We start from the raw sequence: 24042 nt of genomic DNA on the forward strand, positions 1-24042 counted from the left end.
GGCTGTTGCATAATTTCAGATGTCATGGAGAGTCCCCCTGATGAAATCTGAGAAGGCTCATGTCAGACCACTGACTGCTAAAGACATCACTACATGAAAGATCAGTGGTGTGAAACTTTAAAAACATCGATCCAAATGAATCAATTAAACCAACATTCATCCCTCTAAAGTGTGGGGTTTAAAACTATCATTGTTGCTTTTTCCTTAACCCTACATAGATTTTGAGATAAACGCTGGAATGCTTTGATGGCTACTTCTATTCTTGAATCTCCGTTAATCGACTTTGTGCTATTTCCCTCTTTTCAACATCTTCCACTTGGTGTACGTTCTTTACTTTTAGTACAGTGCATGACAGTTGCAATGCTTTAAATCTAAAACCGCCTAACAAAGCTGACGCGTTGGGTAGGATAGCTTTAAGCTCTGTGAAGTGTTGATTAAAAACCCTTTCCCAGACTCAAACTGATCTTTTTGGAGATTAATAGGATATTAGATAAAAGGAAGATGAACAATTCAAGAGACTCCCACTCAGTCACTCTATACAAGGAAGGAAGGAAAGTATTCCATTTTTGAAAGGGAGCACCTCCTGGAGTCTTTTATTTTATATTATTACAGCACCTAATAAGTAATCATAAAATAACCACCATTATCCCCCTTTTTTTGGCCACCCATATTTCAAAGATGAGAATGTTTTACATTTATTTAAAGACATTTTTCTCTACAGAGGCATAGGGAAAGTTTTTGAGATAAATTTTAAACTTTCTGTAATAGTAATCTTTCTAAAATGAATCAGAACTACAAACACCAAAATGAACCTGTCAGTTTAGAGTTACAAACTATAATTATGACAGCAGACACACATGTATTTGGATTGGAACGCCAGATAATCCAGAGAAACATGAAAAAAATCTTATCAGCACTGATAATATAGTTAACATTCTGTCACCCACACTCTCTCAAAGGAGTTATAGGTTTTAAAGAAGAAAAAGCTGTAAAATAAATGTAAAGAAGATATTTTCAGATTAGATGTCATAATACATCAGGGATTTATTTATATAAGGATTTGGAAACAATTTAATCTGATCAGACTCCTTTTGGAAAACACATTTATTTACTGTATACTAAACTGTACTTTATAAAATGATAGTTTAACAGGTTCTAATTTCCAAGTAGCTAAGAAAACATTTAAGATGTTAAAAACAGATGTATTAAAAAAATGTTAGCTTTGTGAAAGGTCCAAGCCAAATATTGACTCAACTGGAGTTAGGATATTACCATAGAGCAACAATAATAGTAATAGTAAGCACCTATAAGGTGTAAAGGATTGATGACATCTCACCATTCTTCTTAGGTTTCTGCTTTTATTAATCTCTGTACACGAGAAAATGAACTTCTGAGCAAGAATAATACGCTGCTGTTTGTTGGGAAAATTGTTTTTATTTAAAAATGGTAAACAGAAATATATAATATATAGAAAACTCCTGTGCTTTACTTAATTTTTTGGAGGGAGGGGGTATAAACAATAATGCAATCCAGGTTGAAGCACAAGGCAGAAACTTGAGGAAAAAAAAACAATTGTTACAAGTAGATTTCTACCCCCTTCAAAAATCCATAAAAACTTTTAATGGCTGCATGGTTAGGTACCTTTAGAAAGCTCCAAAGCCAATATCTGGCTTTTAAGTTTTAACAGGACTATTTTGAATCTTAGATTTATCACTAACTCCTTGATTCTCATTCTACTAACTCTAAGAACCAAATATATAATTAAAACGAACAAACCCACATCCTAACTTAAACCTCTACCTATCTCAAAACCAAAGAAGAAACCAAAATGGGGAGGAGAAGATCAGAGCAGAAATATTAACACTTGTCACCTCCAAGCAGGCGGGCTACTTACTACTAACTGATTGTTGTTACTCCAGGAAAATTGAGGTGAATGATATTATTACATTTATACCAAAAGACCCATAATCAACAGGTTAAAAAATCCTACATTACAAGGAATCTTATCGGTTAGCAGTTGGAGGTCTGGGATGGTTTGCCTAGCTCTCTCTGGGTGGCTACAGCTCAGATCCACAAGTAGAAATTAAATTTACACAACTTAAGTTTGCAAATAGCTCTCTATAGATAGTTAAATAACGCCTAACAATCCAGTAGTTTTAAAGTCTTAAAGGCAATTAAACAGCGATTTACTCTAGTTAAAAGTAAAGGTTTTTAAAAAGAGAGGTGAGAAAATTACAGAAGAGGAGTGATTTTATTTATAAACTGAGCATATTTACTTTGCTCTAATTCAGGTGCAGAAGCTTCACAAATTTAGCACTGCAAAAGTGCCGATTTTAAAAAAATGCAACAAAATTAGTTTCCTGTGAACATTTTCATGTACTGAAAACGCCACACAATTTATAACACTTTGAAAAATATATTCGATTCACATCGATTCTCAAATCTTCTCAATGGAAGGTACCATTATTTTATACAGTTCACCACTTCTTCTAAAATAGAAAAGATTGCAGAACAACAGGCTTGACATTGGTGGGGTTACACATTTTAAGCTATCTGAGAGCTAGATGACATTTTGATTTTTCCTATGTTGTTTATGCTAAAATAACCTCAAAATATATGCATATATGACTACTGTAAAAAGATCACTTTAATTTGCCATCATCGAAACTATAATAACTAATTAATATACTTGTATACCAGAGATATTATCGCTTTAAAAACTTGCTGAAATCGGTTCGTAATACAAAAACATTTTATCCATATGGTGGTTATTTTAATTAAATTTTTTTTGAGGAGTCAGTTCTAAGTCATTTTGGATACATTTTATCATGTCCTTAAATAAGAGAGGCATGTTGTTGCATATACTTTAAAAACAGATGAATATTAAATTCTGATTCTCATCTATTAGAAACAGAATCTTCACTAGGTAATTAAAAACTGATAACGTTAAGGTTTAACATTTGAATATAAAAATCAGCAAAATCTTAACTTATTTTACCTCTTATATTTCACAGTGTTGGCCAGATCTTAGCTGGATCAAAAGACAATTGTTGAAGCTGTAGGGCAAAACCCTACAGAGGAAGTGTACTATTAAAAATTATACTACTGCACTGAGGAGATCAACTTTCACACCAGGTCTTTCCCTTTCTGTGGAGCAGAAAACTAAAAGAATCATTTTAGACCAACTTAGCCTTTCAGAAGGAAAAAGCTCGAGTACACAGGTTCACTTTCTTAATGACAAAAAATTCTATCCCTAAAAGGGTCAAACTCCAGGAAAGATCAGAATAGATCATTCTAGTTAGGATTAACAACAATAAACTTTCTCCACATTAAGGTTAAAAAAGCGAAACAAGTATGCTATCTAAATTACAATGCCACTCAATATACATTATATATTTAAAAAGTCAAGTCAAATCTAATGATAAAGTTGGAAAGTCCATTGAAAAGAGGGAGGGTCTTTCACACAGAAATGTAAAAGATTTGCTCATCGCTATGTTTTGGTTGAAACAATCTCTTGTGAAATTAGAGACTAGTGAAAAAAATCTCATATTCAACTGGCAAGGATTTTCAGCGGTAATGTGGATTTAGCATTTTATAGACTTTTATGCAAAAGTTTTTTTCCTGGTCTCTAAATGAAAATAGACTGTTAGGGAGAGAACAATTTGCGCTCCCAAAACTACATAGTATATCATGGCATTCATGTTCTGAATTTAAATTTGGCTTTTCTGGGTGTGAGGGGCGGGGAGAACTTCCTTAAAACAAGAGACATAGACGCCCTCAGAGAAAAACCTACTTTAAAAAGTAAGTTTGAAGTCTAGAATAAAAGTTTGCTCTGGTTCGGAGAAGAGAAAAAATGGACCCGATTAAGGGGGGCCAGGGCTCGAGGGTGGGGGAGCAGTGGTGCGCTGCAGCGGGCTGTAGGACCGCGCAGACGCCGCTAGCCCCGCAGCGCCGGCGCGGGCTCCGTCAGGGCAATTAGAGGAGCGCGGGCCGCGTCAGGCAGGGCGCTGTCAGCCTTAATCTGCGCGCTGACGGGCAGCGCGAAGCCCGAGCTCAGCCCGCAGGAAGCACGACCAGTGAACCCATATTGCTTTGACAGTTGCACTCATCTAGAAATAATGCAAAACGCTATTTAGATGTATATATCACGACCCTGTGCTCTAGGAAGAAAACAATCTAATGAGGGGCTGGGAGTCTGCTCGCCGACGACAAGCAGTTAGGAGCCGGGTGGATGCATGCTCGAGTGTGGGTCCTGGGCGTCCCCTCCCCTGTCTCGCTCGCTCTCCTCTTACAGCTCTTCATGCTTGATTCGGTGCGAGCGCCGCGTCAGAGCCGGCTTGAGGGAACTGGTCTTGGCCTCAGAGGCTTCGGTAAAAAATTTGAAAATAGACGGGAAGCTCTTCCAGGAAGTGAGTTCGTGACGGTCGGTGCCTGCAGAAAACACAGATTCGGTTAAGAGAGGGCCTCGCCGGGAGCCCGCGTAGTTGGGGAGGCGACCGCCAGGCCGAGCGGAGGCGCAGGCCTTTTGGTCCTCCGCCCCTCGAGACCGCGCCCTGCCCCCGAAGCCGCAGCACCCCCGCGCGGCCCCGCCACACCACACCTGTACCTGCGGGTCCACTTTGCCCCCGGGGCTCAGAGGCAGGCTGACGTCCGCCAGATCCGCGTCTCTGCAGGCGACGCCCGTGAGGCAACCCCGGGACTTCACCAGCCACCGGCGTTAGCCCCCTCCCGCCCCAGGCGCGAGGACGCGGCCCGGAGTTCTCCGCAGGTCGCTCCAGGCGCGGCCAGGCGGCCCCCGCGGCCCCCACGGCCCCAGCCCCTCCGGGCCAATCGAGGCGCGCGGCGGTAAGGGCCACTCCCTCTCCCGCCTCAAAACCACCCCCTTCCCCAGGCTCTGCGCGCGCGCTGGCGCGCGCGCGCGGGGATTGGTTTCCTCAGCGCGAGGAATCGGGCTTCTGCACCCACCCCACAGCACCCACGTTTGCTTCCGAAGAAGGGGAAAAACCCACAAATCAGATTTTTCTTGACTCTTCCCCAAAGCGTGCTGTTAGACGTGATTGCCTCAGCGAGGTCACTGTGACCAGATTGTACGAGATGGCTTAAAGAAGGACCAGATACAAAAAAAAGATTGCACAGAAGTGTCCTAGCAGGCTACCTGTTTTTTTGTTTTTGTTTTTTTTTTACAGATTTTTATGGGGCAGGTTTTGAAAACATAAAAAAATAAAATAAAAAATATAAAATAAAATAAAATAAAATAAAATAATAAAGGTTTCAGAGGAGTGACTACTAAAAGAGCGTCCAGGCCTCCTATATTGTCAGGCGAAATTCAACTCAGAAAATGCAGGTTTAGTTGCCAATTTACGGGATTATTTTATTTTACTACAGCTGCTTTCTGTGGCTTCAATTTAATACTAATGTATAGTATTTTTCAAATCAAATCTACCTTCAGTTTAACAAGCAAAGTAACATTGATGTAAATATAACAGATAAAGACATTAATCTGTTTTTGACTCTTTGTGATAGCTTATGTCATTTTACCAGTAGCTTCATAACTGAAAAAAATTTTAATTAAAAAATAAAAATCACTAAGACTCTCCTATAGAAATAATGAGTAGCTTTGAGACAGCTGAAATCTCTTCCTAGATCACTCAATTATGCAGAGAGATACTGCCTGGAAGTCTCCAGATTCAGGGCCCTCTGTCTGATACTTTAACATTGTTAATGATAATTCTTTAGTCTGTAATAGTAGGTCATTGCTATGGTTACTCTACAATGGTGCAACACTTTGCTTTCCCCTTCAGCTATTCGCTGAGACCTGGTAACCACATTTGTTGCCTAGCAACAGTTTTGTGACAGTATCACAATCTGGGAGTTACAACAATAAGGATGCTATGGCTGCAGTCGACCAGAGAGCAGAAAGCTACAGTTCTGTGCATGCAACTTAGCTGTGGGAGCTGGCCCTACTAGAGAACCCCTCTCTTTATAGGTGCCCTCACAAGGATGCTTTCTGAGCTCTTCTCTCAGATTGGCCTTATAAACTTGCATTTGGAATTAAGATCCAGTAGTGAAGTCATATCCTTGAGAAATATCTCCCAATACTACTGTACTCAAACTAAAAAATGAGGTCATTTCTCTATTTGCTTACTCATTTCGGGCAAAATTCAATGTTATTCAGTGGGAGAGAGAGATGAATGTGGTTTATCCTGGCAAATCCTAAAGTGACTGACTGGATTTTGTCAAATCTTAATATAATTCTTGGGAAAAAATTATATATATGCATCAATAGGTGCATACATTTTCAAGTTCTTTAAAATATATTTAACATTCAAATATTTATCATAATTTTCACTGATTTATTCAGATGATACTCTTAAAGAATTCTTTTTGAAGTTGAAGACATTTATATTCTCCAAACCCAAGTGAGCATCTACACATGCTTATACACATCAACTTTAAATAATATTTTATGAGTATATCTAGGAAGGGGCCAGTTTCTGGACAGATTTATAAAATACTTGTCACTACAGTGCTTGCAACTCTAGTTTCACTTCAACAATAACTACTAATTGCACTTACAATAATAAAATACTTTAAAATCAATTGTATTTCTCTTTTTTGAAAGACTATTCTCAGATGCAAACTACAAGGCAGTTCCCAAACACAATGAGAAAAAAAAGGTGTTAATTGTCTCTTTTCCTATTCATTTCCCATGCTTCCAGGCTCGTTTGGCATTTCCTCCATAGTGATCACACTTACACTTACTAGTGTTACCAAGACTATGATCAATTTGTAAGCTTTCTTAGGGAACTCTTCTCATAATTCCTCCCACCCCTTGAAAACCAATTCCATCTATGAACCTAGAGGGACCTAAGGAGTCAGTGGTCTGAAGCAATATTAACTCCTTTATTTTTTATTTTCTGGTGACAATCCTTCTGAAGGATGAACAAATTTCCCTGGTGATAAAAATCAGTACAAAGGCTTTTTAGTTTTAGCTTATGATGACCCTCTGCTTGATTAGTCCTGGGCTGAAAAGATCAAACTCCCTGAGATAACTAAGTATCTGCACCAGCTCTCAACATTTACCCAGGCAATTTAATAGTATAAATAATAAGAATGTGTGCTCTGTCAGAGGAAAGAAAATTGCTAGGAGTAAAGGTAATAAGCAAGGTAGCTTAGAAACTGAATTAGAGACCAGCATGGGGGAGGGAGATCTCTCCCTAAACTAAGGAGTGGTAATATGACTATTTTATAGAAAAATGGCTTTCTTTTCCAAATTTTTGAAAGTAGATTTTTAATAATTTAAAAATAGCATTTGGAAGTTAGGTAATTAATTGCATGTCCATCTGGGACTGCATATACACATTTCAAGACCATGTTCGGAGACCATTTTCAAAAATGTGGGGCCGAAGTTCAATTAAAATATTTACAAATTAATATGAATATCTATCCACAGTGATGCTTAGAGAATGGAAACTTCTGAGAGCAGCTTTCTAGTACTTAAAATATAGCATCTTATAGGAAATCATTTCATCAGGACGGAAAAACTAGGCCATTACATTATCTATTTATAAAAAGATATAAAAGGGGAAAGTTTAGGCCAATCAAAAAAGCAGCCATTTATTAATTAGCTACAATGATGTGTAGGTAACATGGACACTAGTCCATTTAGCACTAACCATGCTATTAGGAGACGGACATGGTTTGATAGTCACGGCCTGGTCTTTCCTCTACCAAGACTTTACCATTATCAAAAACTCCTCTTTTAACAGACTGTGAACATTCTCCACTTTTCAATTCCCCATTTTCCTAATCTAGAGAGGTTCCTACAATGTAAGGAATAAAGGGGTTTCTCATATTAAATACATGTCATGTTCTCAGGGAATGATTTTTGTATCCTTTTGGATTGGAAAGCTTGGTTTTACTGGATAAATCCCTCTGGGGCATATTCAGTTTCCTAATCTATAAAATTGATTCGGTATCAAAATAAAATGTACAGGATCTCAGTGCTTCATTACAAAAAAGTGCCTTTGCTCAGTCTCAATCAGTGGTTCTTAATAGGCATCGTAGTGGCCTCTGGGGACATTTTGGAAATTTGTAGGTATATTTTTGGTGGTCAAGATGATTGGAAGGAGCTATTCATATTTACTGGAAGAAGGCACAGGGATGGTGGACATCCTTTAGTTTGCAGGGCAGTACAGCACGATGAAATGTTATGCATTCCACATGGTTTTCAAATGTTCTACCAGTTATTCATGTAGTTGAAAAACCTATTTGTAATTAAATGAGCTTAGAATTTAGATCTGTTTAACAAATAATCACAAAGTATTTTTGGCATGATCCAACTACCATGTAAATTGAAGGGATTTTGTACTTTATGTATGTTGTTCAGAATGTCACCAAGAGTGGTTTACCACATAAGATCTTATCACTGATGGCATCACTGCCCACAGTACTTGAGTTGCCGATAAACACACTTGCATCAGCTTGCATTTGTAACTGTTGAATTCATAAAGATTCTATGCCTAGGACCAGTATCTGACTATTATAGTATGCCTTCTCATGTAGATTTTCCTGAGCACTTTTAATATTGATATGCATATTATTTTTTATTATGTTAGTTATTTTCTTTTATTCCTTCTATATTTGAACTGGAGCATTACAATAATTTAGCAATTTTATAAGTAGGTGGGTTATGTTACCTCTAGAATTTACTTCAAGATTTATTTCAAGTAAAAGCACTGAGTAACACTTGTTATAATAGGAAGTATTTAGATGATCAAGGGTCAGCTTAAATAAAAATGAATAGTTAATTCTTTTTTATTTCATTAGGGATTAATTTTCCCTAGAATCTGACCCCTGTTCTAGCTTTCTCTTTTATGCTTATACAGAGTAGAAAGTGCCTTTTGTTTTTCTTAATGTTTCTTCCCAAAATACTTTTTGTTACTAATGTTATACATTGAAATAACCAAAAAGCAGGGGGTAGGGGATCTTCTAATTAAAATACTACACTGAATATTTATCTCTTATCTATCACTTGTTTTAAAAAAATGAACTATAGCAAATTTCAAAGCAGTGAAGAAAGCATAAATGGTTAAAAGAATCGGAAACTTTGAGTATGAAGGATGAGACTATAAATCATAAAAGGAAGATCAAATTGCTAAAATATGTCATTTGTTTTCCCAAAAGACTCTGTATTTAAGAAAAAGTGTCTTGTAATGGAACTAAGAAGGATGGTGTCTACATTTATGTAATAGCATTTAGAAATTAAACAATAATGGTTGGAGATAGCACTGAGAGGGGAATGTTCAAAGAATAGGATGAGAGAAGAAAACATTGCTGTATCTTCTGCCTTGTCTATTCCCTTTACTTCTTCATGTGATGACTTCAATCTAAATGTTTCTTACAAGTTTGCCTTGTCCACACTCCTCTTCACTTGATCTTAGTACTTAGAATTTTTTTTTGGTGGGGGGTGGGGGTGGGAGAAACAAAAACTATGCCAAAATATGCTACTGAGTTAGCAGCTAAAATCCTGATGTTTACTTTGGCAGATGTGGACTAGTCTGAAGCTGTACCTCCTTTTATGCAGCAGGTGTCTTAAAAAGTTATATGTAAATATAATTTCTATAAATAGAATATTTTTAAAGGAAGAAGTAGGTTATTTACTTCAACGAATCTTTTAATAAAGTGGAGAATTCTCTGGGAAAGCAAATAATCATTCTTCAAATGATACACACACATACATGAGATTTGTTAGAGATGAGGCTTACTAGTACAATATGATGGACAGTCTGAGTAAGTTCTTATCAAAGAGATAATTTAGAACATTTTCTTGGTCAGCCATTCACTATTCTAATTATTGCTAGTCGCCTTATTTTGCATGGTGATAGGCCAAAAGGTCATGGAATAATTTCTACATCTTAGAATCTGGTTTAGAATAGGGAATATAACTTCACAAAATCATGTCTGAATATGAAATATTGTTTTGATATCTTTGTTTTTTGGGGAAAAACTAGCATGTGTCCCTACCCTCTTACTAACATCCCCAAGTCCTCTCAAACCAAAAGAATTCATTTTTAAAGAAAAAGTAATGAATAAATTTTATAAGTTTCTTACGATAAAGTGTAAAGAAAAAACCTAGAAAGATATGAAACATTAACAGAATAACATGTCTATGATATTTTCAAAATGACAAGGCTTGATTTTAAAAATTGATCTTTAACAAGAAAAAGAAATATGGGCAATTAGGAAGTAATGAAGACCCTGTCAATATAGCTATGTTGATAATAACAGGTAGGGGAATTCTTGAGAAAATCTAATATATAAAAATCAGGAGGTCTGTAATATGCATTATTGAGTCCCAGTGGGATTAACTAATGAACTTATGAGCACATCAGCAGTTATTTTTAGACTGTTATAAAGAATTAGAGAAATACCAGAGCACTGAAAAATAATGTACCTTCTAAAAAGAAATAAAATATAAGTACTAAAATTCATTTTAAAATAAATTCTTGAGCTTCTAAGAAGGGTACCTAATGAACTCTCCAAGTTAGAAGGCACAAGTGTGAGACTTAGTCACACTGTCGGTGGGTAGGTGGGGGTAATAAATGGAGTGAGGTGGGGTGTTCATTGAGACTATATAAGTGAAATGCCAAGAGCAGCAAAGTAAACATGTTGCACTGCCTTGTTAAATTACTTGTGTAAGGTACAGGCAAGTCTCTTTCCATTGCTAACACTGTTGGCAAGCCTGTTAAAGCTGAGATTGGGTTGAGACCCTAAAGGCAAATCATCTTATCTCTTGACCAAGAGATAAAAGACAGGCTGAAACGAAGACATAAAATCAGAGGTAGAAACTTTTGAGTCATTTGCAGTTTCTGGGGCAGCCTGGCCTTTCCTTCAGCTTCTTTTCTATATTCCTCATCTACGAAGGGGATTGGGGGCAGGGGGTGTGGGAGGGTGTGGGAATAGGGTGCCGGGCAGCTTAAGATCCTGGGAGACAACTCTGTAAACATTCTTTTTTTTTTTTAATTATTAAAGTAGTTGACATACAGTATTATATTTGTTTCAAGTGTATGAAAGTAAATTTATTCATAGGCAGAGTGGACTGCCTGTAGAAGCTGTGGGTCTCTTACATCAAACCTGGCAGACCTCTAATAAACTTTCTCCTAACCAATAAAAAATGGATGCATTTTTATTGCTTCAATTGCCTATCAAACCCAGACAGCTGGTGTAGAAGTGCTTTCTTTAGTTTTAATTCTTGTCTCATATAGTACTCTTACTGGTGCCACAAGGCCTGGCCACCAGGGATATTGTTTCCCTTTAAAATTTGAGCCCAGATGTGGGCAAAAGCTCTCTTCTTAGTTGCCTTTTCCAAAGTATTGTAAGAGCACAAAACACTAAACAAGAGAATGCAAAGAACCAAAAAATAGTTATTTCTATAAGCACAGGTTTCTGATCTGATTATCCAACACAATCAGCAAAGAGCTTTACTGCACCTCATTTTAAAATAAAACTGTCAAAAAGGGCTGTCTGTTTCTAGCTAGGTACCTATGGCTTATGGCTACTAGTTTGACACTGTGTGTGTGTGTGTGTAAGCGGCGGGGAGTGGGGAGGAGTGGTGGAGGAGGGAAGGATAGTGATTGAGAAGATTAAGAAGAGAGGGAGGGGAGGGAGGGGTGAGATTAAAGAATAAACTGGAAAATACTTTCTTTATTTCAAAACAAAACAAAACCTTTAACTAGTTCAAATATCTGAATCTTCTGTTGTCCTCCTCTCTCAATTGCAGATTCTACCCTAAAGGATATATTTTGTTGGCAGATAGTTTTTTCCAGAGGTCCTGTGATTAATTTATATATTCACACATGTATTTATTATGTGTCGTGTACTATTTCTTGGGGCTAAGGATGCAATGGTGAGCAAGATATATAAAGGCTCTACTCTGTAGCATGCATGTTAGTACAGATGATGGGCAATAAATAAGTAAACCAATGAACATGATTATTTTGGAGAGTCAGAAGCACTATGAAGAAAACACAATAGGGGGATGTGAAGAGAATGAGGAGGAATGAGTTGGAATAAAGAGAGGTGGTCTTCAATTTAGACTGGGTGGAGAAGACTTGTGACTTGAGACCTGAATGGCAAGAAGGAGTAAGATGAGGGTCTGGGGTGGAATGCTGCAGGTAGAGTTCTGGAGAATAAAAGCAGGTGCTCTGAGGATGAAAGAGGTTGTCATAGTAGAGCAACAGAAAAGCTGAAGTGACTAGAGCATGGTAGGTGAAGGGGAGAGTGGAAGAGATGATTCAGAGAGGTGGGCAGCCTCCAAGCTATGTGAGGTCTCAAAAGCCATAGTGAACGGTTTGAATTTTATTCCATGTGCAATGGAATTGCTGCTTGCAGAGTTTCAGGCATTTTTAAAAGTACTCTGGCTGGTATGTGGTGAATGACGAATGGATCGCGGGGAGTTAGAATGATGGATTTTACCCTTCCTGATTGCAATTACCAACTTCTCCCACCTCTACAGCATTCTCTGAGGCTCACTCCTCTCCTACGCACTTCAGAGTATAAAATCCACTTGCTGCTGGTTCACGTACATAAATTAATGACACAGTAATAGTAATATTCAGTAAAAGCTGAGAATCTAATAAAATAATATTTCAAAGTAGTAAATAAAAAAAAATGAAGTTGACCCAGAAACATTTTCCTAAAAAATGAAGTTGACCCAGCATTTTCCTAAACAATTCTGCTCTTGTTATACATGCTGACACCTCTGGTTCCTCAGCCCCTTCACTTGTGCCCTACTACCAGCTGAAAAATCTAAAGTATCATTTGTGTCTTATATCACTTTCTCTGCTCAAAAATTTTCAATGGCTCTCATAATCTATGAAATCATGTAAAAATACCCTCATTTGGTTTAAAGCCCTCCATCCTCTGGCTCTAGTCTACTTTTCTGGGTTTATCCCTTCACTCTTCTATCAGTATTCCGCAATCTCTCAGGCCCAGCTCAACTGACATTGCTTACACCTTTTCAAAATCTCAGGGACTGGGCATCTGTGATTCTTGAATCTAGCTGGAGAAGAGATTACCATTATAAAGTTTTTGAAGGCAGGAGTCAAACTTTACTCATCTTCAACACAGATTGATAAAATATACCTTACACTGAAGTGTATGCTAGCTTTTAGAATTAAGAAACAAATTCCTCTAAAATTGGAATATGATGACAGTTGCATATAACTAAAGCTAAAGGAAGCAGAGTGTTTTTCTTGCCTCTCCAACAAACTGATGAGATAGATTCAGGTGATCCACAGTCCACTACCACTGACAAATAGTGAAAGTATTTTCTAGATCTCTTTAGCTAAAATGTTGTGCTAATCTAGTAAATACAATTTACTAGCATCAAGAGGTTTAGGAAAGTGTCAGAGAATCAAACTTTAACTGTTAAGAGTTTGTATTGTATTCCCAAGATGTAGTTGGTTTGGTCCAAATTTAGATGCAGATAGAAATGTATCAAATATAAAATAGTAAAGATTTGGAAAGGACCCTGGATAAAATTTCATATAACAGCTTCATTTCACAGGTAAAAAATCTAAAGCTCAGAGAGGTTGTGATAGGCCAAAGTTGCACAGACATTTCTTCGTAATATAGTCAATATTTACAACTTGGTTAAGTACTGAAAAAGAAAATAATTTTCAGAAGACATAAGTCTAATTGCTTTAAATCTAGTTCAATATTTACTTCCTCTAATAAGCCTTCTTTGGTTAACCTTTCCTCACACCAACTACTTCCTTTCTTCATGTTTCAGTATTTTGTATATGGTATATATTATCATATACTTGTTTTACTTAACTAGTCATTTCATATATGAAATACACCTTGCTTTATCTCCAAATCCTTTGGAGGTACTACCTCAAAAACTTTTTATTCCAGAAATCACGATTGAGGCTTAACAGATGTTTGTTGTACAAACAACTGTCCAGAACAGAATTTATCAGAAAACTGATGCTTATTAAATGTTATTAAAAATATAACAAAACATAGAATCATAGAAATTTTCTATGGTTTTATACTATTTTGATGATGAAATTAGGAAAATGGAGGCATACAGAAGATCATGCATGGCAGTATAAACTTGTGAATTTACAAAACAAAGTGCTATTAGTAGTCTAAATACACAAATGAATCATTATATGAACTTTTGTATCCACAGTATCATTTTATATTGCTCTGTCAGACTTTCAAAAATCACAGACCTTTGCTTTGCAACCAACAGGAGGAAGGGGAATGTGGTAGAGTAGTCATTATTAATTATTCCAGTCACTTAATGATTTGGAACTGTACTAAAGCCAACGTGAGGAAAACTGATATATTTACGATATTGAGTCTTCCAATCAATGAATATATTACATCTTGCCATTTATTTAGACTACCTTTAATGCCTCTTAGTTTTATCATTTTTCTCCAAAGAAGATTTGTACTTAATTTTCTAGATTCATTCATTAAGTCATTTATTTATAATTAGACTTTTTATTTTGAGATAATTATAGATTCATAAGCAGCTATTTGGAATAACAGATTAATCCTGTGTCCCTTTTTATAATTTTTCCCAATAGTAATACCTTAGAAAACCATAGTAAACTATGACAACTAGGATACTGACAATGCTACAGTTAAGATATAGAACATTTCCATCACCACGAAGATCACTCAGATCGCTCTTTTATAGTCACACCCACTTCCCTTCCAACCCCTAACCTCTGGCAACCACTAATCTGTTCTCTATTTCTATAATTTTGTCATTTCCAGAATGTTATATAATGAAATCATACAATATGCAAACTTTTGGGATTGGCTTTTTTCATTTGGTGTAATCCTCTGGAGATTACCCAGGTTGTGTATCAATAGTTTGCTCCTTTTTATTGCTGAGTAGTATTCCATGGTATGGATGTACCACAGTTTGTTTAATATATCATGTTCCCCTACTGAAGGACATCTGGGTTGTATCCAGGGTTTTGGCTATTATGAAAAATTCTGCTATAAATATTCATGTATAAGCATTTGTGTGAAATAATATTTTCTGGGATAAATGCTCAAGAGTGCCACTGCTGGGCCGTATATTAGTCACATGTTTAGTTTTTCAAGAAACTCATACTGTTTTCCAGAGTCATTGAACCATTTTACATTCCTTCCAGTGATGTGTGAGTGATCTAGTTTCTCTGCATCTTTGCCTATAATATAATGAAATTGGGTAGATTAATTCCTCCAGCTTCCTTCTTCTTCAAAAATTGTTTCAGGTATATCTAGTTTCTTTGCCTTTCTATATAACTTTTAGAATAACCTTGTCTATATCTACTGCACAGTCAAGGATTGACCTTGCCCCAAAAGGTATCACCTTGAGCTCTGGAGGATCTGGAGACGAAAGTTAGCCAGGCAGGTGGTCAATCATGTCAACACAACTGAGTCTCACTAAGAGCTCTGGACATCAAGGCTTGGTTCAGCTTCCCTGGTTTGCAATACTCCATGTGTATTCTCACACACACTGTTGCTGGGAGAAGACAGTACTTTCCATGAATTTTCTGGAAGAGGATAACTGGAAACTTATCCTTGGAACTTTCCTGGACTCTGCCCTATGTGCCTCTTCCTTGGCTGATTTTAATCTGTACCCTTTTGCTGTACTAGGCTGTCACTGTGAATATAACAACTTTCAGTGAGTTCTGTGAGTCCTTCTGGCAAATGATCTAACCTGAACGTGGTCTTAGGGACACCCGCTTGCAGTTGGTATCAGAAGTGAGGGTGGTTTTGGGGACTCCAAAAGTTTGTATCTACAAAAATATCTTGTTAGAATTTTGACAGGAATTATGTTAAATGTGTATATCGATTGGGGAAAACTGAGATCTTTACTATGTTAAACGATCAACTATATGAACATAATATGCCTCTTAGCTTTATTTCTTTAGTATTGCTTATTTCTTGATGCTACTATAAATGGATCTTTAACTACTGTTTTTGGTATATAAAAATGCAACTGATTTTTGTATAATGATTTTGTATCCAGCAACCCTGATAAACCCTTTTTATCCTAAAAATTTATCTATCGATTTTGAATTTTCCACATAAACAATCATATGTGAAAATTTTCAGTTTTGTTTTTTCTTTTCTAATTCTTATAACTTTTATTTCTTCCAGTCATAAATTTAAACTATAAACTTTAAGCTATAAATAAAATAGACTCAAATGTATTCATACCATTAACTAATGAGAGGAATAAAATATCACACAAAGAAAATTATTATGAATAATATAAAACTGGCATAAAATTACTAAATTTTCTATTTTGATTGATTTTTGACTATGCACTCAAAAAACCCAGCCCTGTCAGGTAATGTCATCTAGTTGCTGACTACTGGTCATGAAGGCTCTCTGTCACCTGATGATGGAAACTGACAGCTTCTGGAATATTAGTTATGCTCCTAGAACTGTGATTTCTTTTCATCTCAGTTAAGGTAATGTAGAGATAGGCTATTTTTGTTACATTCAGCCTCCAAGTCTAGAGTTGCTCTCATGCTGTCTGGCACTACTTTAATTTCGTTCCCAGTTCTGTCCCCCAGAGCACTTCCTCTCTGAATGTCCCTTAAAAAAATCTCATAGTGCAACTGACTTCTATACTGCAAGAATCCTTAAAGGATCCTGAACTTATTTACACAACACCATTATTACGTGTAGAATAAACTAAACCTCTTCCACTAAGATAAAAGTGCATTGATATTAAATTAAATACATACATTCACAAATATGTCATGTAAACGTAGTAAATTCCTACTACTAATTTAGAAAATGACATGAGAACATATTAGGTAGGACTGATTACTTCAATATCAGATAACATTTCAGAGAATTAGGGCAGAGAATACTCATGAGCATTTAAATTAACATTAAGTTCAACTAAGGGCTGATTTACGATAAAACTTTTTTTATGATAAAAATTGAACAGAATCAGATAATGGCTAAACAATTACTAGAAGATAAAAATTATTTATAATTAATTATCCTTACTGTCTCCATACTGAACTTCATCCTAAAAGATAGTTCAAAGCTCTAATAGCTCTAATAGTTTTTCATACGGGCTTTTCTGTAACTGTCCAGAAGACCCACAGGCTAAAATCCTTCATTATTTCTCAAGGCATTAAATTTTCTTCTCTGGAATTAAATTTATTTCTGGGTTTGTAAATATTTACAATCCTGGTGTTAACATATTGTAATGGATGTAAAGTGTATTTTACATATGTTACAAAATTTGGCAAGTACATATTATTCCCATTTTTTTGCTTTGTATACTAGCTCTCAGCAACATTTAAAATTTAACTACAGGGCCATTAAAGTCATTTTTTCAAGTGTCTTAAAATCAGGGTCAGAATTATTACTTAGATCTTGTTAAAGTAGCAATGGATGGGAATTATTTCCCAAAGAATCTCAATTATATCCTTTGGTCATCACTATAGGTGGATGGCATCTATTATTTTATTTATATTCCACAGAGAATATTTAAAAAATCATACTGATGGCAATCTACTTACAAGGTTAAGGTAGAGAATTAATCTACACAGTAAAAAAGATGTTGGTTACTAAAAATAAGATGTCTTCAGTTGGTCAGATTTCAATGCTTTTGGGTTAGTTTATATCCATCAGTAGAAACATGGATTGTGGAAAACTTTCCTAAGAGAAGCTGTAAATAAAGTTCTTATCTATTTAGTATCTATACTAAAACCTATAGTATCAAGACAAAGGTACTTAAGGAATCCCAATAATAATGCTAAAACCCATTTACTAGAAAAAAATTTACAAACTGTGAAAAAGAGGGCTAAAATTTATACATCTCTACAACCATTTAATAGTGAAAAAATTAATAATATCATAGTAAGAACACAGTAGTAGAGTTGCTTTTGCTTTTTTAACATTTATTCAAATCCTGTATTGAAATAAGCATTTGAGATGACTTACATATACATTATAGTAGAATAGAAGAAAAAAGGGTAAAGAGTAAAAGTAGTAGAGAAATAGGATAAAGGCAGGGATAAGGTAAGAGTAATACATAAGGATTAATAATAGAAATACCTGAACAATTGTCAGATTATGGCCAAAAATTTGACTGATATAAGGAGGGTAATACAACCAACTGATCATGATTAACTGTACCCAGGTTATAAAAGCAAACCAGTTGTAGAGAAGAACAATTGGTTTTTACACTTGTATCCTTGGTGGAAACTTATGATACAACACTAAAGAGCAACTTGGGAGAAGTGACTCAGAGGACATAAAGATAATATGTTTCAGGTGACCTGATAGACTGCAATAGTATGGTTTACTCAAGAGATAAAATTAAACACATCTAAAGAAATGGATGAACTGTGTCTCCTTTAGACAACTATATTTTTAAAGATAATTGTACTATTTTTATTTTTGCTAATAGATTTGAGTAACAGAAAGTCTGAGGTTACATCCTCTGGCAAGAATTTTGGTGAAAAATTATTTTTGTGATTTTGGGGTCACCAATATGTTTTCATAGCCACTCAAGACATTTTGAAGGGTAACAGGACATGTGCTCAAATAGATGGTTCCTCACAAAAAAGGGGGGCTTAAGTGACTGGGAGGAAGAAAGGCCAAGAGTTGTTTTTTTTAAAAATAGTGTTGATAGCATGTCTGTAAAACTTTCAGCCTAGGTGTTATACTCTAGCCACAAATCTTTACCAATAAATAGCCCATAGCATAGAGAGAATTTGTAAAATTCAATTTTAAGCAAGCAATATGGCTGTAATATGTATTCCTAGTAATTATTATCACCATTAAGAGATAAAAGTTAAAATTGAATATTTATCATGTTCTTGGCATGACACTAAGTACCTTAATACACGAATTCATGTAAACCTGAGGATAATTTTACAAAGTAGGTAGTATTATCCTCATTTTTCTGATGAAGAAACTGATGTCTGGTGAGGTTACTGAACTTTCTAATGGTCATGGTGCTAATAGATAAGAACATAAGCTCCATGAATACAGGGATTTTGTTTTGTTCACCCTTTTTTCCTACTGCCTAGGGCAGTGCCTGACATATAGAGGTTCCTGATAAATATTTGTTGAAGTAGCTGAGTGTAAATGCCAGCCTCTTAAACTCTACAGTACAGAGCTACAAGAGTAGGAGCCAACTGATGGTTTCAGTTTAAGGTAGCTGACTGCTTATTTCTTTCTTAAAGCAATGAGACCTACTACATCGATTTGTGTTGGTATAGTAAATGGGAAAATGATAGCTATCTTTGGTCTACCAATGTAAACTTTTAGAAGACATTTTGGTGCAATTAAGATCCCCCGCACCGCCCCTCCCCCCCATTTTCATATTCTTTTCTGGAACTGGTTAGCTTAACTGTATCAAAGAATGAATTTAAATAGTAAACAATTCACTTAATTTTTTAAGGATAAATATTCTATATATATCACTATAGACAGAATCCTTTAAAGAGTTTTAGGAAAGTTCACGATTACTTCCTGTTGACCAAAGAGGAATAAGATTGGAACATATGGATGGTCCAATAAAATAGCCCCAACTGGAAAGCATTTTTCTTGCTGAAAGTAAACAGTATAGCAAAGACGAAAGAGTATAAAGATATTTAGTGTACTTTTTCCTATTTAATTTCTGTAGGCATTCTTTTCCTCTCTTCATTCCCTCATCAATTGTATTTTTTAAAGTCAGATGAAAACCTGTTGTAAGATTCAGTTTTCCTGATTATGTTTTTAAAGGTGGACACTAAACACGAAGTTAGCATAGTAGCCATGTCATCAAATAAAATGATAATCCATGTCACCGTGATATGATATGGAAGCAGTTAATGCAATACAGAAAGTAACTACTAATGTCACAGGTTAACATGATACTGTTATCTGTGTATTCTGTCCTTCTTTCTATCTGTATCATTATCTTTTTTGCTAAAACATCACCTTGAATATATCTTGAGTGTGAGAAGATGAGTATTTGCTCTCAGCTGACTTTAGATAGCAATCTTTCATAAGCCACAAATGCAAACCTATTGGAGAAAAGAGCCTCAAGGTCAATGCTTCTAACTTGACATAGCCAATCAATAGGTTATTTCCTAAACACCAGGTTTCTGTGTAAGCATTCCAGATCAGTATTTTTAAAAAGAAGAACAATTTTCTCTAACATAGCACAATAAGATTGCTGTAGACTTTAACACGGAAAGCAACATTTTCACTCCTACATAACTCACATCTCCTCCTGACATGAAAGAATAGTCAAGAGGATGAGGGGTAGCATGAGTCTCAGTGAAATATGCTGAACTGTAAAAACCTTGTTTTTTATCTCTCAAGGCAAAATAGAGAAAATGTTAAAAATCTGTGATGATGCAACTCCAAACACAGAAATGTAGTATCTATAATAATTATTAGAGAACATTTTCTGAAATTCTGGGAACAATTTTTGCTTGAATTTTAAACTTGTATGTCATATATGTAAGACAAAACATAATATTTACACTATAATTGATATTTTAGAATATAAAATTTTATTTTAGAATATAACAGTTCATGTTTTATGGAAAAAACTGATTTGAATATATTCTAAGAAAATAAACCCTGATGTATTAAATTCAAAAATAAAATTTATTTAAAAAATCATTTCAAACTTATGAAAAATTGCAATAATACACTTAACTTCTGAATACTTTTTACTCAGATTTACAGTTTTTAAAAACATTTGTCAATTTGTTTCAAAATTCACCCTTCAATTTCATGTATATACATAAATATTTGTACTTATAGCATTTTTACTGTCCAGTACAGAATCCAGTCTAGTATCACATATCAAAAACTATTAAGATTTAATAATTATTCCCCTTCATTTTCATCCATTTCTATAGATGTTTGAAAAGATAGTTTTATTTGGCATCTTCTGGAATATAGTTTCATTTGGTTTCAATTTGAAACTTCAGAAAGATAATATTAGTTCTATCATATAGTTTTATGACATTTTTAGTAAACTATCTTGGTAAAAACATAAGAATATGGTAAAAATATTAAAATATTCCTGGCTAAGGTTTCATACCTACCAGTGAATAACCAATATCCATTTGACTCTATGTTATAAAGAAACTTGCAATCCAGGGAAGAAGGAAATTCCTGGCTATCTCCATGCATGCCTTCCTGCCCTTTTGTTGTTAGCCCTTGGAGGGTTATCTGAAGGAAAGTTAAAATCAAGTAAATTTTTTATTTGCTAGGAGTTCTAGTAAAAGATTTAATGGAAGGACATTAAAATCAGTGACTGAATTTTAAAATATTTGAGGCTTATATTTTTAATTCTAACTCTACTCATATTTAATTCTACATTAACTGCATGCATTGATGCTGATGGCTTAGAAGTTTACATAGCTGAACTGAGGGACTTAAAATTTAAGATCTATTTCTGGCTACTCTGTCAATATGCTTGAAATTCTGGATAAACCATTTAACTTTAATTTGTTCCAATTTTTCTATTCCTAAAAGCAGAAAGATTATTGTTTACCATGCAGATACTACTAGGGTTTTAGACATTTAACCTAGTAAAACCATAGTATAAGATGTACCAAAGAAGAACAAGTACATCTTATTATAAAGAGTCATTATAAATAAACCATTTGCCCAGGAGAATGAAGAACTTTACTTCTCAACCTATGTTTGTTAGAGAGAAAAGTAGGAAACACATCTAAGTAGAAAAAAAAAATTTCAATCATCAATAACCAATAACAGTAGCTCAGAAGTAACAAATTAAAAAATATCCTTTCAGACATTTTTTCCTATATATAAACATACACTTTTTTTTGGTTGCAAAAAATACTTTAACGTATGAAAAATTAATCTTATTTCAATACAAATGCCTTTTAAAAATATACTATACTGAGGGTTCTTGTTCTGGTAATCAGTTGACTTTCCCATTGATAATAATGGTAAACTCTGGACAAAATATAACATGCAGCTATTTGATGGCACTGGAGAGAAACCAAAAGCAGTCAGAAGCCCGGGGAGAGTAAACTCTCCCATGAAGGAATATGCACTGGGTACTCTTCACCTGAGAGAATTCTTTCTGCATGCTCAGGGTGGCTAGAACCTAAGTGAAAGGCTGTAGTTATTGGCTTGAAATATCAAAAGGTGGAGCTTAGAGATGTCCAAACCACTGGAAACTAGAAAGAGAAATTCCCAAAAAAAGGGGGCCAGAGGGAGAGGGACAGTTCTAAATAAGTGTACAAATTCCTCTTAATCTTTTACATGAATTTTGAACTATGTTTGCATGGAGAACATTCCAAGGAGCTGGTAGAAGGCTATAGCTGGAAAGCTGAAGAAGCTGAGTAGAGATTTAAGCTGCTGCCCACCAAAAGAGAAAAAGTTTATAGAGTTTGAACCTTGTCAAATTAGAGAAGCTGGATTAAACACTTTGGGCTTTCCACTGACATCCAGAAGATTCATTCTTCAAGGGTAAAAATGATGTTCCAGATCTAAGGGTTTACTCTGAAACCAAAGGCAAAAGTCACCATATAAAGGTGTAAATCCAAGTCTGAACAAATTCAAGATTATCTGCCAATAATTCAAATGCCCACTCAAAGAAAAATTGACACTCTTCAAAAGAATATGACAGACTCCAGAGACTCAAGAACTCATCAACTTTTATGTCCAACATATAATGAAAATTTACTAGATATGTAAAGAAACAGGAAAATGTGATCTACAGTGAAGAGGGGGGGAAAAAGAGAGAAAACAATAGAAACAGATTCAAAGACCACCCAGATGCTAGAATTAGCAAACAAAGACTTTAAAGTAACTGTTATAAGTACGTTCAAGGACTTAAAGAGATGGCCATAATGAGTGAAAGATAGAGTATTTTAACAGATAAAGGGAAACCTTAAAAAAAAAAAAACAAGTGGAGATATTAGAACTGTAAAGTGTAATATCTGAAAGGAAAATTCGCTGCATGGACTTAATAGCCAACTGGAGAGGGCAGAAGAAAGCTTCAGTAAATTTGAAACTGATCAACAGGATCATCCTAGCCAAACAACAGAGAGAAAAAAAATGAACAAAGCCTGAGTGACCTGTAGACAAATATAAGTCACATAATTTGTGTAATTAAAGTCCTAGGAAGAGGAGGAAAAAGAGAATAGGGCAGCACAAATATTTGAATCATGAACCAAAGAAGCCTAGCAAATACTGAACAAGACAGATAGAAAGAAAACGAAACTAGACACATCATAGTAAGACTATTAAACCCCAAAGATAAAAATCTTGAAAGGAGAAGCTTTATTTATTTATCATAGCCCAAAACTAGATACTTCTCAGATGTCCGTCAACAGAAAAATGGATTAACAAATTATGATATATCCATAAAATAGATACTACTTAGTGATTAAAAAGAATTAGTGATACATATAACAGCTTGGATGCATCTCAAAAACATTATGTTACGTGAAAGAAGCCAAATAGAAGAGTGTATGCTCTACATGCCACTTTGTGAAGTTTAACAACAGGCAAAAAAAATCCCCCCAAAACAAAAAAACTAAGAAATTAGAACGGAGGTTACAAGGGTGAGGTGGGAGGGCAAGGAGAATTGACTGGAAGTAAATAAGAAGAAAATGTGGAGAATGATGGAAATGATCTATATTTTTATTAGAACAGGGTTACGATGGGCATATACATTTATTAAAACTCAATTTGTACACTGCAGATCTAATCATTTTACTATATGCAAATTTTATAATTAAAACAGAACTCAAAATAAAATTAAATAATTTTCAAAATATACTTCATATACAAATTTAATAATATTTAATTTATATCACCGAATAAAACTTATCACCCTAGGACATATTTTTTCATCTCAGTGCAAAATCATTGACCTACCCAGGAATTAAACCCTCCTGAAAATACTAGCAACTTAGCTAATTAGCCTATATATTAGCCACTATAGCCTATATTAGCCTTTTTTCTTCTATAAATTTAAAATTTAGCATAAGAACATGTCCATAA

At 35.1% G+C, this 24042-nt stretch overlaps 1 protein-coding gene across 4 annotated transcripts in view; it reads right to left on the bottom strand.

Moving 5' to 3' along the window:
• Positions 1–670: 670 nt before the first annotated feature.
• ARB2A (ARB2 cotranscriptional regulator A) overlaps positions 671–24042 on the bottom strand; it is a 356272-nt gene continuing 332900 nt past the window's right edge. For all 4 annotated transcript variants that reach the window (XM_039875065.1, XM_039875060.1, XM_039875062.1 and 1 more), the window contains one exon: positions 671–4431. In XM_039875065.1, coding sequence (XP_039730999.1) covers positions 4289–4431 — 143 coding nt within the window. In that variant the 3' untranslated portion in view covers positions 671–4288. The remainder of the gene's footprint in view (positions 4432–24042) is intronic.

The sequence above is a fragment of the Pteropus medius genome, unplaced genomic scaffold (assembly GCF_902729225.1).
Source record: "Pteropus medius unplaced genomic scaffold, Ma_sr-lr_union100, whole genome shotgun sequence".
NCBI lineage: Eukaryota > Metazoa > Chordata > Mammalia > Chiroptera > Pteropodidae > Pteropus > Pteropus medius.